General features: G+C 33.6%; 2 protein-coding genes across 2 annotated transcripts in view; one reads left to right on the forward strand and one right to left on the reverse strand.

Moving 5' to 3' along the window:
- LOC113232888 overlaps positions 1-9423 on the reverse strand; it is a 23108-nt gene extending 13685 nt beyond the window's left edge. The window contains exons 1-4 of the mRNA XM_026467773.1: positions 8313-9423; positions 4916-5108; positions 3487-3637; positions 1191-1351 (exon numbers count right to left, since the gene is read on the reverse strand). Coding sequence (XP_026323558.1) covers positions 1191-1351; positions 3487-3637; positions 4916-5108; positions 8313-9116 — 1309 coding nt within the window. The 5' untranslated portion in view covers positions 9117-9423. The remainder of the gene's footprint in view (positions 1-1190; positions 1352-3486; positions 3638-4915; positions 5109-8312) is intronic.
- A 686-nt stretch (positions 9424-10109) lies between these two features.
- Positions 10110-18349, forward strand: part of LOC113233443 — an 86743-nt gene continuing 78503 nt past the window's right edge. Inside the window, exons 1-2 of the mRNA XM_026468583.1 lie at positions 10110-10207; positions 12979-13274. Of these exons, the coding sequence (XP_026324368.1) occupies positions 13207-13274 (68 nt within the window). The 5' untranslated portion in view covers positions 10110-10207; positions 12979-13206. The remainder of the gene's footprint in view (positions 10208-12978; positions 13275-18349) is intronic.

The following is an 18349-nucleotide window of genomic DNA, read 5'->3' on the forward strand; positions in this document are numbered from 1 at the left end:
ACAAATCGGCAATTTCATACTTTAACCCCTATTATTAGTTACATTTATGTAAGGTTTATATAGGGTCTTTTTGTTTTTTGACGTGAAACTATTAAACGCGACATTCCTGGCAACTTTCTACAAATTGTCTAGTGAAACCTACAAACAAAATCTATTTAACATAAATATTTGTATCAGTTATTTGTTACGTTAAAATGAGAATTTAACAAAACGATAAATAATAATCTCAGTACAGAGTACTAAAAAAACCGACCTCAAAAGTACGTGGAAGTACATATAATTACCTAATTTTATTGAAATCGGTTACCGGAAAGTACGCAAACCCGGATTTATCCCCTAGTTCGCCACTATACGGGACTTGACACAGGAGATAATAAAAATCGGTTCTTACTACTCAAAGTATATTGAGAGAGATAAACGCCTTGAATTGGAGAATAGCAAAATAAACCATTAAAATAATTGCTCCTTATAATAAAATTTGTCCATTATGCTACCACTGATATTCGAACAATAATGTCAAGTTTGATGTGCTCTTCAATGTACCATATTTAACTGAAATTTTTTTTAAATATAATATAATAAAATAGTTTAACTGAATTACTTAACAAGTCTAGACCAGAGGTTCCCAAATTTTTTTGTCTGATAGATCATGGGTTTCATAGTCTCATGCACGCCCATTAACGTCATATTCACCCCCTAGTTTTTGTCGCTGACATCAGGAACCCTTTGCAGTTTACAGTAAAAATAGATCTAGAGCAGCCAGCTATACACAACCTTTTTCTCGTTCGGGCCACATTTACAAGTTTCCTATGTTACACGGGCCGCAACATTTTGGGTGATGACCTTTTTTACGTTAGTGAGGACCTAATTTTACATTTACATTTACTCCCTTTATAATGGCTATTTTGCACAAATCGTGTACTCCTTTCCTTTTCACTCCTCTCACTTTTCTTTAAAAATAACTTCCATATTCGTATCGTTCTTAAACTCGATAACCCTGCATAATCAAATCCCGATGTAGCAGTGTTATATTTTTTCTATGTGCCAGGGATTTTCTCTGAGTGAATATTCTCGCGCATCTTTCTCAAGATTTTAAAAACTTAGAAACCTAGCCTTATGAAATTATTTTAGTAAGTATTTAATAACACAAATTATATTACACGAAAATAATTAATAAAAAATTAACTTACCAATATTTAAACTTTGACATTTAGAGAGTCTGTTCTCAAGCAGCCAGACCAGTTTATAATCAGTTTTGCATTTTTCACTCGTGTATTGCGCAAGGTCTACATTCTTCCACAGCTCTGACCTCAAGCTTACACTGTGCCACAATTTGCACACTCTGCTTAATCTGAAACGAAAATATATATGTATTTTAATCGATTTCATTTACGTCCAATTGCACCAACGAGATTACCGTCCTTTACTTTATCAAAGTATTATACACATAAAATTTTAAACTCTTCTCTGCAAGCCACTGTACGAATATAAAGTCTGATTGGTTGATTCAATAGAGAGATAGAAGAACCATTGTCTGAGCCGAACATAATCGGGGAAATAAAATCTGCTCAACTTCGCTGGCTAGGACACGTGGAAATCCTGGGAGAGGATCGAGCTGCCAAACGAGCGTGTTTAGGGTAACCTACGGGTCACCGACCAGTGATGCACTTTGGGTCGCTGAGCCAACGAAGTAAGTAAGATTGATTGATTATGAACCTTGAAATAGTGACGTAACCTTTCGTAGCTCTTACCTCGTAGTAGTTATTAGCTCGTATATAAATCAATTACACGAATTAAATGAGTATATAACAAATAAGGTAAGGTTTTAAGGCCTAATTTTGTGTAAATTAACATATCGTTTTCTAATAACGATTGTTGGTTGGAAATATTGGCTCTTAGTGCTTTATTATATTGTATCGAACTGTATCTTAGGTCTAGATTTTATATTATTTAGTTAAGCAAAAAGGAAAAAACAGGAAATGAAATTATTTTTCCGGATAATCGCGTATATTTCACGGCCTCCGTTGTCGAGTGGCTTGCCCACCGGCAGTGTAGAAAACTAATTTTTCTATATTGTCTCGGGTCTGGGTGTTTGTGGTACCGTCGTTGTTTCCGATTTCCATAACATAAGTGCTTTAGCTACTTACTTTGGGCAGAAAACGAAAAAGTAACGAGAATGGACACTCTCCGCCCCACCTTAGCTTTAGATACCGCACCAAGCCCCACACATTAACTGAACGACAACAAGGCTGTCAGCGAACCGTTTTCGCGCTAAGACGGCTTTGATATTTGAACATAGTTTTCATTTATTCATTACGAAAGTTGTTTGTTAATAGGTATAACTTCATTGTACGTTACTACTTATAATGTTCGTGAATTGTGTTGTGTACGGCTGTTTATCACCATCTAAACCAGATAAAGAGACGGTTTCTTTCGTTTTCCGGAACATGAAACGATGTAAGTAAAAAAAAACTTATGTCTGAGACTCATTCAGTTATTATTTTTTTCATTTATTTAGTGCAGAGTAATATATAATACAGATTTATTATATCAATGTAATAAGACGCCATAAGTTCGTGAGCTAGTAGACAAAGGTTCTCGAATTTTCGATTTGTAAATATTATGAAATATTATGTAGTTAATATGCCTAATTATTAACTAGGTAAAGATAACCATGGACACGTAATTTCAAATACCTTGGTTACATTATTTAAAAGTACCTGTCCAAAATATAATATTTTAAGTTCTTTTAATACATTTTTAAATAAATCTTCAATATTATTCTAGTTAGTAAATTAATGAAAAATATAATATTACATCGATATAAATACCTAATAAACATGTGTAATTGTTAGGATTCTATTAATAGAATTATAGATAACAGATTCGCGTTAGAATTTTCGCTATGTTGCCGCTCTGACCATGTACGAGAAAGTGATGGGTAACACTGCCTCTTCACGCACACATTTGCGCGTGTGCAGATAGCGCCATGCTGTATGTAGTAGTAGTAGGTAAATAACATTCTATCGTTGTATGAAGTATCCGGGTGTGCTTAGGGATTTAAAAAAAGAATTGTTTTTTCAAATAAACTAACGTTTCGGGTCCCAAGGTCACGGTTGACTACCGTGCCCATGGCACCTTAACGGGTATACGCGATTTAAATCCGGAAACATAGTTTCATTTCCTATGTGTAACAATCGTTAAAACCTAAGAACTCGATAGGAAAAAAATAAACAAACTTTTCTAAGAACACATTGATGTCAATTTCACATTGACTTATGCAATTTCAGTCAAAAGTCAATGTCTTTTTTATTCTATTTATGCAAAGAGGGTTTTCAGCGCTGTTCATAGATGCAGCGATATGTTGATAACGCAAAAATAACTGAACCGACAGTTCTTTCATATTCTGCAATTTGGAGAGACTTGAAAGCTAGATTGTCAACTTCTAACTCTTATAATTGTATTGTGTGAAAAGGTTAAACTCACCTAATAACAGTTGGAAGAGAGCCTTGCGAAGCCACAGCACACTCGAATATTTTGAGTAAAATCTCCTTGGGTATGGTCGCCGCCCATGGGCTTTGAGGTACAGACTTGTCCATTACACTATCTCTACTTCTTTCAGTCTTTTCACTTTTATCTGAAAACAAAAGTGATCATATTGTTATAATACTTATACCATACAATTATGATATACATTCAATGTAATGTCAATCGATACCAGTATACTACTATTTATTGGTGAAAGGTCATTGTCAAATTTCACCATACAGTAACCAAAACCATACAATAATAACCATATATTTCATAAAAAAGTTAACTATGAAATTGGAGTAGCAATTATAATTATAAAGGAATTTCTAATAAATACACGACCAAGCACAAACTTCTCATGATATTTAATATTTCATCTACTATATTTAATAGGTAGGTCAGTAGTGACCTACCTATTAAAATAACTAAAATTTAAAAAAATATTTAATTTCGACAAACACTATTTCGACTCGACAGTACTTCGACTACACGTTAATTCGACAAAACACATGTTCGACAGGTCACTAGTCCGACAGATCACTGCTACGACAACACAAACATTCGATAGGTCACTACATCGACAGAAAACTATTTCGATATTCGACCGGTAACTATTCCGACAGAACATGAAATCGACAAGTAACTGCTTAACTAGTTATTAATTATTTTTCAGACATATTTGTGTCTATGAGATATTCCGCTCAAGAATGAAGTGGTGCCTAAGCAGTCTCTCAGTACAGCAAATATTTATATTAAATATCTCATGTTCTGTCGGAATAGTGACTTGTCGAATACATGTGTTGTCGAAGTAGTTTTCTGTCGGACTAGTGACCTATTGAACATGTGTTTTGTCGAAGTAATGTTCCGTCGAATTAATGTGTAGTCGAAGTACTGTCGAGTCGAGTAGTGTTTGTCGAAATTAAGTATGACACTCGTTTTTTTGACATATTAAAACTTAACGCTGCGTTTATGTCAGTGATTCTTTTCAAATTTCTACTGAAGCAAAGTATAACAATCAAGAAAACGTCTGCAACTGTCCCTACACAGTAACTCTCTCCATTAGCTCCTATTATTGTATTTGTAAGCCTTCAGATCTGTAACATTAAAATTCAAAATTCATTACACGAGCTTGTTCTCTCTTACAAAGTACCCCCATAAAACTTACTAAATTGCTGATCCCACCGGAACCGATAAAATTTACTTAGTGGAACACTTGATGCTGGCGAAATCCGAAAGGGGCACCGCCAATATTTAAAAAGAAGACAAATCTTAAAAAGTTATCAATGAATTATGTTGAACAAAACTTTCAGACCCTCATTTGCAATCACTTACTTAGTCAGTCGGCTTTAACACTTAAACTGTTGATGAATGTATGTATCCTTACTTTTAGTTGTGTTAGATTTGCGGGTTTTCGTCTTAGAAATACGCGGTTTCGATGCCGCGACGCTCATGTGCGCTGCACTATTGCTCGGGTCGTATTCCTCGCCAGAACTCTCGCTGGCCACTGGAGAAGCTGCGCGTTTCTTCTTCGACTTTCTCTGGCCAAGGTCCGCTATTGAAGTGGGCGTTGGAGTCACCTGAAAAATAATTGTTGGTCTTTAGTTCATATTCTGCTGTAGAACAGAATTCCAAAGGCAAAGGGAAACTGAAAAAGTCTAGAAAAACAATTATTTTGGTAAAATTGGACAATGTTAGACTGTGACTAAAAAGGTTGACTTACAATTTGCTCTCATGATATTACTATTATTATTTACAGATTATACAAAATACAAATCTCGGGTAATATTCTTACAAGCATTACGAGTTTTATTGTACTAATTTACGAATCAATACTGTTTTTTCACATTTATTATACACAATAGAAATGTAACGCTGCGTTATTTACAAACTAAATCCCAATATATTTACTTCCTAATTTATGTTGTATTTAGGTAATTAAAGATAAACATTATGAGAATTTCGGTGCCTTGCTTTCTCAAACTCGTATCTTATAAAGAGTGATTATTCAGGAGATGGCAAAACTTTCTAGTTATTTTAAATTTCTTATCAAGGTTGTTAATTTGGATGCATTGCTTTAGGAATAGGTAAAAGTCAGTGTGTGAATATGAAGGAAATGTGATGTGAAATCAACCTGCAACATTTGTATATACAATGCATTTTTTGTACTTCTGGAACTTTGTGTTTTAAGATACAAATTTGAGAAAGTAAAGCAACGATTTAGGATAAAAAATAGAGTAAATCAATGAACAATGCCACAGGCAATGAAATTTTGATCTAAGCTTTTATCTATAGTCCATTTGTTTAGGTACTTAACTAAATGTTATTCAATCTATAAATATACATTTATAGATTGAAACTGATAATTACATATTTGCAATTTTAAGATCTCAAATCAAATTTATTTGCAAAATAAAAATGTGTATTGCAATGTTAAGATCCGTGTTTATATCGTAGATACCCACATACTCCATTATCATTACATATACAATACTTACATGTATAAAAAAACCTTTGGTCGGGGTCAAGGACAATAGTTCTATAAGCCTTCATTCCATTTGGGTGTACCAAACATAGACGCCACAAAACCAGTGTATAAGTATAAGATTATACATGGTACGACATATATCCTATCTGTATACGATATATAGCCTATATAGCTGTCTCCATACAAAAAGAACCACATGGCGTAGATTTTGTAAGAAATAAAGCATGACTCAAGCAAGAAGAAACTCGATAAAACTTTTTATAATGATACGACACATGGAGGAGACCCACGCCCAGCAGCGGTATGTATTTGTATTCGTTTAGAATTAAATAGGCAATAGGTGTAACAATGTTTTCTATAGTCACACAATTTTAGAAATTAATTTATCTTTCCAAATTCTTCTCTATGCAGAATAGAATTGTCATATCCATGATTTGCAGTGATTATCTAAGAAAAATTCTCATTAAGATTTGATGGTAAGATTTATCATTGTTTGTGTTAAATGCTTTACACAATTATTGAAGATTAGGTTTACATACATATTTAATGTTGCATGTAACATCTTATGTTACTTTGTGTAGACAGACTGGGACATGTAAACAATGATATAATTTGGGTTATGAATAACATTTAAGAGTAGATTTATATGTATTGAAAATCAGTACCTAACAATGTAATTTTTTAAGCTAATATAATGTACAATAACAAAGATCTTGTCTTTCATAATAAAAATAGGGCACTTTTTAAAATTGCGACATCGACAAAGTTTGTAAACTGCATTGAATGCAATTTCAAGACACACCTATGCCAAAATACATTAGTCATACACACACAAAGTAAATCACAATAAAACACAGATAATGTAAAACACTAAGCACTTGATACTGAGTACAATAGAAATATAATAATAATATAATATAATAATAATATAATATAATAATAATAAATAGAATAAGTCCTGCATCTGGGGGTAAGCCTGTCCATAACAGTTGAAGTGCCGCTCAGAGTTTTAAATTTCAAAAATCTGAGGGATACTACCATTCTGCCCATCACTCTGAGGTATAAGTTGAAAAGTCCCTTGTGCCTGTATTTTTTGTAGCACCCTTACCTTTCTATACTGAAATGCAATAATGCACACATTACAGCGTTGCCACGGAAATAGGCAAGTTGGCAGTACTTTCCCGGACAAACATTTCATAAGGAGCTCTACTGCATTTGATAAATCTAAATATTTGCTATTAATCTGCCAGGTTCACCTACAAGTAAACATCCTCATTGGCACATAATTAAAGCCTAAACTCAATATTCATTTCAATTTTACTCAATATTTTACAATAAATACAATTTCTAAACTGTTACTGGCTTAACAGTATCGAAGAGTGCAGGTAGATAATACTGGTAAAAAACCCCAACATTAAGGTGTCACTGGATTTCACAGGGCAGTGGAATAAATATCAGATACTGTATATTTCTATCAAGAACATTGTTTAATGTCTTAACTTTTTCTATACAATTCAAATAAAAAGATGAATGAATAAAAAGAAAGTTAGATATCACTAGTGAAATATTTTCATAAATTATGTATGTAATTTTTAATGTGTGTAGCATGAAAACAAAGACTATATTCCAATAAGCAGATCATAATTAACTTTTAAAATAATAATCTCAGTACAGAGTACTAAATAAACCGACCTCGAAAGTCGTGGAATTAGATGTATTTGCCAAGTTTCATTGAAAACCGTTACTGGAAAGTGCACAAACTCAGATTCATTCCTTAGCTCTCCACTGTATAGTTGAGAACTAGGAAATGAAGAACTTGACACATGAGATCACAAAAATCGGTTCTCACTACTCAAAGTATAAAACATCTTGAATTGGAGAATAGCAAAATCAACCACTAAAATAATTGCTCCTTATAATAAAATTTAGGCGCTATTTATAAAAAAAAATTTTCATGCGTGAACAGCCACCCTTAGAGGTAGATGATTTTCTTCAAAATTAAATGGGATTACTATGGAGATACCCTCCTCCAACAAAAAAAGAATTATCAAAATCGGTTCACAAATACTGGAGTTATTGCAAAAGTCAAATTGAGAACCTTCTCCTTTTTTGAAGTCGGTTAATTAATCATTTATTATTTTTCATTGATCAAAATGACAAGGCATAGATATATGAATATAAGTATTATACATTCCAATTCTGTAATGCAGTGTTCATGACTGCCATATGTGTTTATGTTTTTAGATCTATAGAAAAGTAGATTTATACAACACAACAATACAAAAGAAGTACTTACCATTTCCTTGACATTTGTTTTCTTAATTTTAATCTTTATATTAGAGTTTGTTTCAACTATCTGACTCCGATATGTGGCTGTACACTCAGACTTCTTCGATTTCTTTTTGCTACGAGAACTACAGATACCCAGCATGGAGCGGGGCTTCCCACTGCATGGAGTCACTGCATGTGTCCGCCTCTCTTTACTAGAGTCCTTGGATTTGCTCTTTTTTGTTGATAATTGACTTAGTTCATGGCTGTATGGTTTACCACTCTGCCGCGGTACTATAACAGGTAACTTCACACTGAACTTGAGCACTTCATCTTCTGAACTTTCACTTTCCACTTCTGTTTCTTTTTCGTCCTCATCCTCCTCCTCCTGATACTCACTACTACTCACTAAGTTTAAGTTTTTACCACCTTTCACTTGAAAAACATTGTTAGACAGACGTGTCCTGTGACGAGAATCAGTAGGAGATTTTCGTCTCCTCTTTTCTGAAATACAACCGTTTACACGAGAGTCCCTTCTAGAGTGTTGCTTGTGTTTCCTATGACGAGGCCTAGTGAGCGATGGTAGCGCTCCATTCAGCACTTGCTGCTTCTGATTAGCGATTTCATCGATGCTTTGCTCGAAATCGGTTTCTAGCTTCACGCAAGAGATATCGTCATCGTCGAAGGACGGCTCATTGTCAGTAATGTCATCTAGCTTGGGCAGCCGCACCTCTGGGAACAGGTCCTTGCGGACGGAGAGCCGCATGCTGACGGCGGGCTCGGCGCTCGAGGCCTCGTACCCGCCGTTGACTGGGCTCGTCCGACCCGACATGCCGCCCGCCTCCCGCCGCCCTCGCGTACCACTTCTACGAACCGCTCACCTGTCCGTCGCGAGGTAAACAATCAGTTTGACACATCACATTTTCACTTTTTATCATCGAGCAATGCGCCAAATGCTAGGCAATATCACAAATCTCTTTGTAGTTGATGACCATCGAAGTACAAAACATTATCTTTTCTTCACTTTGCACTTCTTGAGACAGTCCGAAGCATCTTTTTTCTTCACGTATTCGCATTTTAGGTCATCCATGTTCATGTAACGTTGTGATTGCGAAAAACAAAGTACAGATCATTTTCGCGGACACTTGCACTCGTAACGTTGCTGGAGATAGATGAACTGCACAATTTGTGAAAGTACGGACATAATACGAACAATTCTAATTATTTTCGTCGACTGAGAGTTGATGAAAACTGTTGACCTTGTTTAGAAGCATAATATGTTTCAAATTTTAATCAACAGATGCAGACTGTTGTCACAAAAAATAACGTACGAAATGAAAGCAGTGACTTTGGACTGAGGTTCTTAACTCAAAGCAGATTATTATTTTTATTCCAATTAATCTTTTTTATTCTGTGAACATTCACTATGACAACAGACATTGATAAAATGTAAAGTTTTAAATCAAAAGCAAAGAAATAGATATGTAAAGAAAAGCAAAAATAAATATTATAATCTTTTTACTCATCATACCACATTACAAGGTTGTATGTTACGAAAGAACATGAAACGTCAAAGGTTTTTTCGCCAACTAGCTTACTACATAGGTGTTCAGAATTCCGATAGATGGCAGCACTAGGTTGATTTACGGAAATTCAATAGTACTATTTTGTTTTCTATCTCTTTCTCCCTCACGAAACAAATAGAAATAGCTGACTGTCATCTTCGTAATTTAACGAATTCATGAAATCCGTTCCATTAAATAACGAAAATGTTCATGAAACTGTAAATATTCTTATCAAACAAAATTGATGAAAATTTGTTGTGTGTGCCGTCATGTATATCTTGTCTGTGACGTTCGTCACAAAATGATAATGATAACCTACACGGCCTTATAGTGGAGTGTTGTAGGTATCTACCAAACGGTGAGTCATATTTAATTTTATTTCATTTGCTGTATCGATGATCTCATATTATTATGGGTACACAGTCCTCACTGTGCTTTGTGACGATGGCTTATATTTATTCTATTAAATTTGAACAATTACCTACCTACATACCAATGGATCATGAAGATTATCTGTTAAACCTACAAATTGCTTTTACTCCAAGTTTATTAACTTAAGCACCTAGGTGATTTTATATCATTTTACATATTAGAAAACATATGATAACAACAATAATTAATTTCATAAGGCACCTACTCTAAAGCAGGGAAGTTATAACATATAATATGACATGACTCAAGTGAAAATTGGTTTTTAATTTAAAAGCTGTTTTTTAGTCCTCATTATTTTTAGATGCTTAGAGGATATTCATTCAGAAAAACAGTTTTTTTCTATTAACACATTACTCCAAGGTAGAAATGTATTTACATAATGACCTACAATCTACTATATAAAATTAAAACATTCACAGCTATTTCCGTTGCTATTTTAACTTATTATTATTATCGTATTTATTTTAAACTCTATTATTATTATTATTCTTATTGATTATGAGGAAGTAATAAGAATGAAATGAAAGAATGGCATTTTAAGGCGTAAAGGTCTTAATTCTTAATAAGAACTAAAAATAGTTCTGTGAATTAAAAGCTGTACATTTTTAATTTCTAAGAACTAAAATAGTTGTGGATTACAAGCTGTAAATGTTTTAATTTCTTGTAATTCGAGAAGAAAGAAGTCTAATGACTTTAAAATAAATATGGGTTAAAAGCTGTAAATGTTTTCTGCAGAAATTAAGATATTTACTGCTTCTAAATCACTGCTGATTGTATTTCTTATTTATTATTCATATTCATAATTGGAATAATATGTTCAGAAAGCAACTTAATAATATTACTAAATCAACAGTATAAATACTTCTTAGTTGCAATGTGATTAGTACATTAAATGACTCTGTAGCATATGTAAACATAATTAATGCACTGTTATGTACTACAATCTTTGTAAGTAAATTTTTCAAAATATATTTACATTTGTATTTGACTTACAAAAATATGATTTAAAATGAATACCTACACACTATTATTACTCTTCAATCAATTGTAAAACATTGTTGCATAGATAAAGTCTGAACAATAGAAAAAGTCTACTGCATTTCTAATTTCTAAATTCAATCTTCACAATCTTTGTGACTAAGTATATTTTTTCAAAATATATTAAAAATTGTTATGCAAATATATTTTACTTTAAAAAATGTGATAAAAATGCATACAAACTATTGCTCTTCTGCCAATTGTAAAACATTGTTGCATAAATCACGACAATAGAATAAAAGTCTGTTGCATACATACCTAATGCTCATGTTCTAAAATAAATTTTTTGTTGTAGTTTTTTTATGAAAATAAAAAATACTTTTTAAATTTATTTACTATTCAAAGCACTGAATAAAAATATAATAACTGAATAAAAAAAAAAACGTCATAAACAATTATATTGTCATATAATTAGAATTAAGTAAAAGCTTGTTCATAAAGTAACACATAATACTTAATGAAGCTTTTATTAAACTATAACATTAAATAGATAATTCATATACTAGTCCTTTATTATGTGTAAACACGTCATAAACGTTTTACAATGTAGTACTGTATAAATGACTATTTGCTTTTTATGTTATTTACCATTACGACACACTTAGTTTTACTTTGACAATATAACATAGAATGTTGTTAAGCTGCTGTCTTTGTTACATCCTTATCAAACTTTTCGTACAAATTTAACTAAAGTATATAACATTTTTTTACAGTCTAATTTATGTCTTACAATTTTCTTGTCTAGTTTTTTCTCTCAGGCAGAGGCGGCTCGTCCTAAGGAGCGCTGGTGCATTGGAACTCCCTCTCCTATCCAACCCACTAAAATAAATTTATTAATTATGCTTTCATATTATATTAGTAGCTGCAGTGTTTTTTTTTATTAATGAACGACAAATATACAATTAGATTTTTATCTTCCTCTTTAATATAGTATAGCATACTGACCCTTATGTGGAGTGAGTGAGTGAACCGACATTGTTTACAAATTTCAGTACCGAATTCAATGAGTGCGTAAAAAAAATTAGTATGAGGAAATTTAGCAAGATTTAAGCGGCGCTCCGCGCAAATATGCGTGCCGTATTTTTTTCGCGCGCATTTTGTTGTGTTATAAAAATTCTTATTATTCGATCGTTGTTAAGATATATAAGCATAGTGTTGTTTAGTGGCATTGTTTAAAATGGAACACTATAATGTGAGTTTCATTTTTTATGTAAAATATGTATAGGTAAGTGAACTCCCACGAGCCGCCTCTGCTCTCAAGGGAACCCAGTGTTAGACCACCACCACTTTAGGACCAGTTACTCTATAACCTTCAAATATCGTTATTTTTAGTACCGAAAAACAAACACTACATTTAAATGGACTCTGGATTGAATGCTTTACTTTGTGAATTGTTAATTTTGTATCTAATTAAGTATAAAATTAGCTACCTCACTCAAAACAAAGACTTTAATATGAATCAATGAAATATTCTTTATTGCACATTCAGAATGATAATGACAACATAGAATGGCAATGTTAAGTATTACAGAGTAAGTTAATGTATGTACAACATTGTTAAGTGGCATTTTCTTCCAAGCAACTAGGCAATTTGAAATGTATGTACAATATGCTAATCACGAATATTTATCACGATTATTGAGTGTTTCTTTGTTTCAGGTACACGTCTATTGAACAACTAGTGCATCAAATGCAAGAACAATCTAGATAGATACCATTTGAAACGTAAGACGTTGTAATCAATACCGCGACCACACGATCAGGTATCAAGTGTATCGATTGACTGGGCTCTGTATGACTAGTGTGGGGGTTGTATAAGTTGTATGTAGTGTGGTGATGTGAGGTGGTGGTGCGGTGAGGGGATGCCCGTCGCGGTGATGCAGAGGCATGGTGGACGCGGCTGCGGAGCGCCGGGCCGACGTCGCGGGCTGCGATGCTGCCTCGAGTTTTACCAAGTGAGTTTCATCTATCGATATTATCATTACTTCTTGAGCGCCTAGAGTTCCAAGCCACGTTTTCGCCACTTGTCTATGACTCTGGTTTCGGTGTATTTTCTACATGCTTATATTCAAAGGAAACAAACTACCTACTCTGCTCTCCTTATCATAACGAATGTAATCGACATTTTTATCGAAATGGAGTTATTAACATGTCTGGCATCAGCGAATCAAGATCTACAACCCCCTCCAATCGGTTTTTTATATGTTATTTGTTTTCCGTTTTATTGTTAAGTAGAATTATTGTAATTGACAATATCTCAAAAGTAACCGAAACGCAAATGCGTTAGGTGTGACAAGGAGTGCAGTACTATTCTGCCCTCTTCGTCCATAACTAACGTAATCGACATATTTAGCGAAATTGAGTTATTGACATATCCCACCCCTCACGGAATAGAGCATAAGTGGGATTACGTCAAACATGTTTATTGCTCTATTAGATACAGAATAATACACTTCCATGCCATTCTTCCATGACGGGTGCGATATCTGGACTCAACGAAACGAGACCTATAACCCCTTATAAGAGGTTTTTTAACATATGTTATTGAGTTTCAGTTTTATTGCTAAGTAAAATCTGCGTAATTGACAATTGCAAATCTAATCAAACTTAGGTGCTAATATCCCGAAAGTTACTAAAATGCAAATGCGTTACTTATGACAAGGATATTATTATATATTATATATATACATATATATATATATATATACATATATATATATATATATATATATATATATATATACATACATATATATATATATATATATACATATATATATATATATATATACATATATATATAAATATATATTAGGGTATTCTTGTTTAGGCCAATACAGAGAGTTATAAATTAATGACTATAATATCATATGCACTGTCACTTATATGGTCACGTTTTAAATCTAAAGTAGAAAGTTTTCGTTGCTTCCAGCTCTAGGTAGTTTGGCACTAAACTTTATTTTAAAAACGTATTGAAACCCTAAATCTGAGCCCCAAGTCAAATATTTTAAATCACCTCAATTATGTGTCGATAGGAGGATTTTGTACGTTTGGTATTCAGCTAAAGAGTAGTGGCTTTTCAGTGGGTAGCCAATCGAGCTAGTATTTTTCTTTTTTTTACAGACATAAATGTCATACGAATATTTCTCCCGGGACCTTTGCGTGGCAGTCCAGGCTATTCAACTGCCATTGCAATTTTTTGGTATTCTGCTAGTCAATGGCAAGTCGATGTCACGTCGATGGCGTAGTCTACCAATTATTGACATAAAAATACATTTATAGCGCATGTGCGCACACTCACAGCCCCAGACTAGGAAAACCCTGTATCACGGGTGCCATGGACACACACATAGGTAGACAACCACAAATTACAGCCAAGCTCACAAGAGAAATCATATGATACCTCTCACGTAAGTTGTTGTAAGTCAAAATACCATTTATTACTTTTTAACTTAAATATAATTCGCACTGCTATTACAATAGTGTTGTAACTAAAAATATGTGAAATTTAGTATTATATCATTATTGACCGTAAAATTTGATTCGCTACACATCAAAAAACCGTCGTTAGAATATTGTAAGAAACAATCAAAAGATCTAGTTAACTCAAAATGAGATTCACTTTATGTGAGCTAGTTCTGGCCAAAGTAATCCATATTCAAAAATATGAAATTATTATTTCCATTTTATTTTTATATATATTTGGGAAATGATTTGTGTCTATAATGAACTATAACATATACATAAATTTTAATAATTTTTTGCGGAAAGTGAGTAATTCGTTTTTCATCGATTCTGAGAAAGTCCACTTTTTGAGTTAATACACTATTGTATTAACAGTGCGATATACTTTCTTATGTATGTTATGGGTTCCAGGTTTGAAAGTAACCATAACATTAAGTGATTTCCTTACTTTTAAATATGAAACCAATAATATGCATAAAAAAGGATATAATTAATATTTAAGTTAAAAAGTAAAAAATGGTATTTTGACTTACAACAACTTACGTGGGAGGTATCTCAATTTAGGCTATGCAAATATTTCTCCCGACCCGGGAAATGCACCCGGGACCTGTGCGTGGCAGTCCAGCATGGTAACCGCTCGGCCACAGAGGCAATTATTTTGATGGAATACATTTAATTTGAAATCTAAATTGCTGATTAAACGGGATAAAAATTAAGATATGCATTTACTGGTTTCACTTTGACAACATCGATTGTTTGTGATGGAATGAATGAATGTCATCACTGTCATTCCATTGACACTCTACTGAGACCACTTTATGTGGACTGTGATTGAGACCCAACTGCCATTGCAACTAGTTTTGAACAGAATATTAATACTATCATTATTGCAGTACATCGAGTATAACCAGAAATGGAGATAAAATAAGGGCCATCCATCCCTGGCAACTCATCAGGCAAATGGGCCTTGTATCACTTTTAAATAGCAACTCTCATTTGCACTGAAATCACAAATTAGAAAGCTGAAATAGTACAGCGCCAACAACTGACCTGTGTGTACGTCTCCGTATATTCTAAACATATTTTGTATTGACAAAAATATTATGAGGGCCTGTTCCATTCGGTGGTGTAGGAAAAAACAGCAGAACATCTATTCTAATTACAAAACAAACGGAATCACATTTCATCGGTAATTAAATAAAGGCTCAAGTTAAACTGGTCGATTTGAAGTAAAACAATTGACGACACCTGTTAATTGTTTTGAATTCGGTCTGGTCAATCAATTCACCGTAATAATTTGGCAGAATAGTTTTCAAACAAATGAAATGAGATTTCCCACATACACATGTTTGCTATATTACACGGGTTGCAACATTTTTAGGTAATGACCTTTTTTACATTAGTGGGGACCTGGTTTTACATTTACTCCCCATTATAATAAATAAAACAAAAAACCTAAATATATCAAAACGTTTATTTAAATATTAGGGTCGTATTCCAGAACTCTACTCAATACTCAAGTCAGAACTTGAGTATGATGTAAAGCACTAGAAATCAAACTCAAGTCCTTACTTGAGCATTGAGTAGAGTTCTGAAATTCGACCCTTAGGGTCGTATTCTAGAACTCTACTCAATGCTCAAGTCAGGATTGCACTGGAAACACAAGTACTGGAAATACGACCCTAATGGCAGGGACTTGAGTATGATTTCGAGTGCTTTAAACCATACTCAAATCCTGACTTGAGCATTGAGTAGAGTTCTAGAATACGGCCCTTAGTGTGGTATTTGATTCCAAGATCCGATAAAATTTAATACAAATCGGGTTTATAATTTTATTGCTCCATTTTCTGCCAATTTCTCTTCTTTAAAATCAGCTTCCATATTCGTATCGCTCTTAAACTCGGATAAATTCATCGAATAATCTTGCATAATCAAATCCCAAGCAATTGTGTCATAGTGTCTTTTGCAATGTGCCACAGATTTTCTCTGAATAAAATATGATCTCGCGCAAGATTTTAAAAACTCAGAAACCCATAGTTTTAAAAAGCACCTTCCTAATAAAATAGCATTACAAGTCGTACATAAAAGCTTAACGGACCACGTGAGGCCCGTGGGCCGGAAGTATTGCTTCCCTAGGTAATAATATAATATACATATAAATAGGTAATCAGACTTTAAGGAAGTAATAAGACTTTAACACGTTCACTGTTCATGACTCTACCTGGAGTCGCAACAACATACTACTACAATGTCAAATATTTTGGTTAGACTTGTAGACCAAAGCCCTGATTTTTTTAAACCTATGAATTGAAGTCTTGTATTATAGGATAAGAATAATTGGGATATTTTAATTATATAATGTGAGAATAAAAGACAAAACCAACAATATTTCACGAAGTTAACTTCGGCGTTTTTAAGGAGGACAGTGAATGTCTTTAGGGTCAGTGTAATAAATACCTATAATTCCCTAAATCATAAATGTTTACAAATTTATCCATTAAATTTCTTTTATGTCTATAATAATATCGACATAAAAGAAATTTAACCCTGTGGAGTTGGTAATTTATAGAATTAATTTCTAATCGATAGCATTTGATGATAATGGAAATAAAACTGTTTTTTTCGGAACTAAATAGCGTACATTTAGTTTTTCAAACGTTACGAAACGTTACGTTACTGACTATAGAACCTGTAAAGAGCCCGAAACAAATGTTTTATTGTATAAAAGTAGTAGTATTGTTTTGTTTTCTTCTCTTTTGTCCACAGTCCCGTATCGAATATCAGTAATGTTGTCATCGAGAAGCGCACTCGATTAATATTAATTGCTCCGTAGGTCGATTGGAGTACTCCTATTGACTGTTGGCATTTCGCCGCTGACCCCATTGCTCTGCAATCATTCTATTAACGTACTCATTGGCAGGTTTGTCATCTGTATCAATAAACGTAGGTCAAGTTTCATACGAAAATATATTATGTAGGTTATGGAGACATTCCTTACGTACTCCGTAATCACTTGGGGTTGTATTGGATATTATTCTTCCATTGCAGATATCCGTTAGAGACATTCAAACTTTTTTCCTAAAGTACAAAACACCTAATGTCTCAAGTCATGAAATCACTGTAAAGATTCATTGTTTAAGAGCAATGTTTATTGTTTACGAACCACAAATTGATCCTTGTCTCTCGTTGCCTCTGTTGACTGCAGGATCATAACTCCTGCGCAGCAATTTGTTTGATTAGGTGTAAGTCGAGCCGGGCACGCAATACTCTTTTAATGAGAGCACCGATACGCCGCGTCACGGCTGCACAGGGCCGTGGGTGTCGCTGTGTGCTTCACGTGTACTATTTTATTCGTGTGTGCGCTTGTAGTAGCTCTTCCAGGAAACGCGAGCGTATTTCTCGGAAACAATCGACTGTCGCGCGCATTTTCAGCAATGAATGAACAAGATACGCCTTCGTGAAGGTGGAAAATTATCATATATAGCATAAATATACAACTTTCTGCGCCTATTTTATCCTGACGGTTGTCCTTGTTGTGAATTGTAATTGTAGAGGAACGAAGTAG

Source organism: Hyposmocoma kahamanoa, unplaced genomic scaffold (assembly GCF_003589595.1).
Source record: "Hyposmocoma kahamanoa isolate Upper Pololo Valley unplaced genomic scaffold, ASM358959v1 78, whole genome shotgun sequence".
Lineage (NCBI taxonomy): Eukaryota > Metazoa > Arthropoda > Insecta > Lepidoptera > Cosmopterigidae > Hyposmocoma > Hyposmocoma kahamanoa.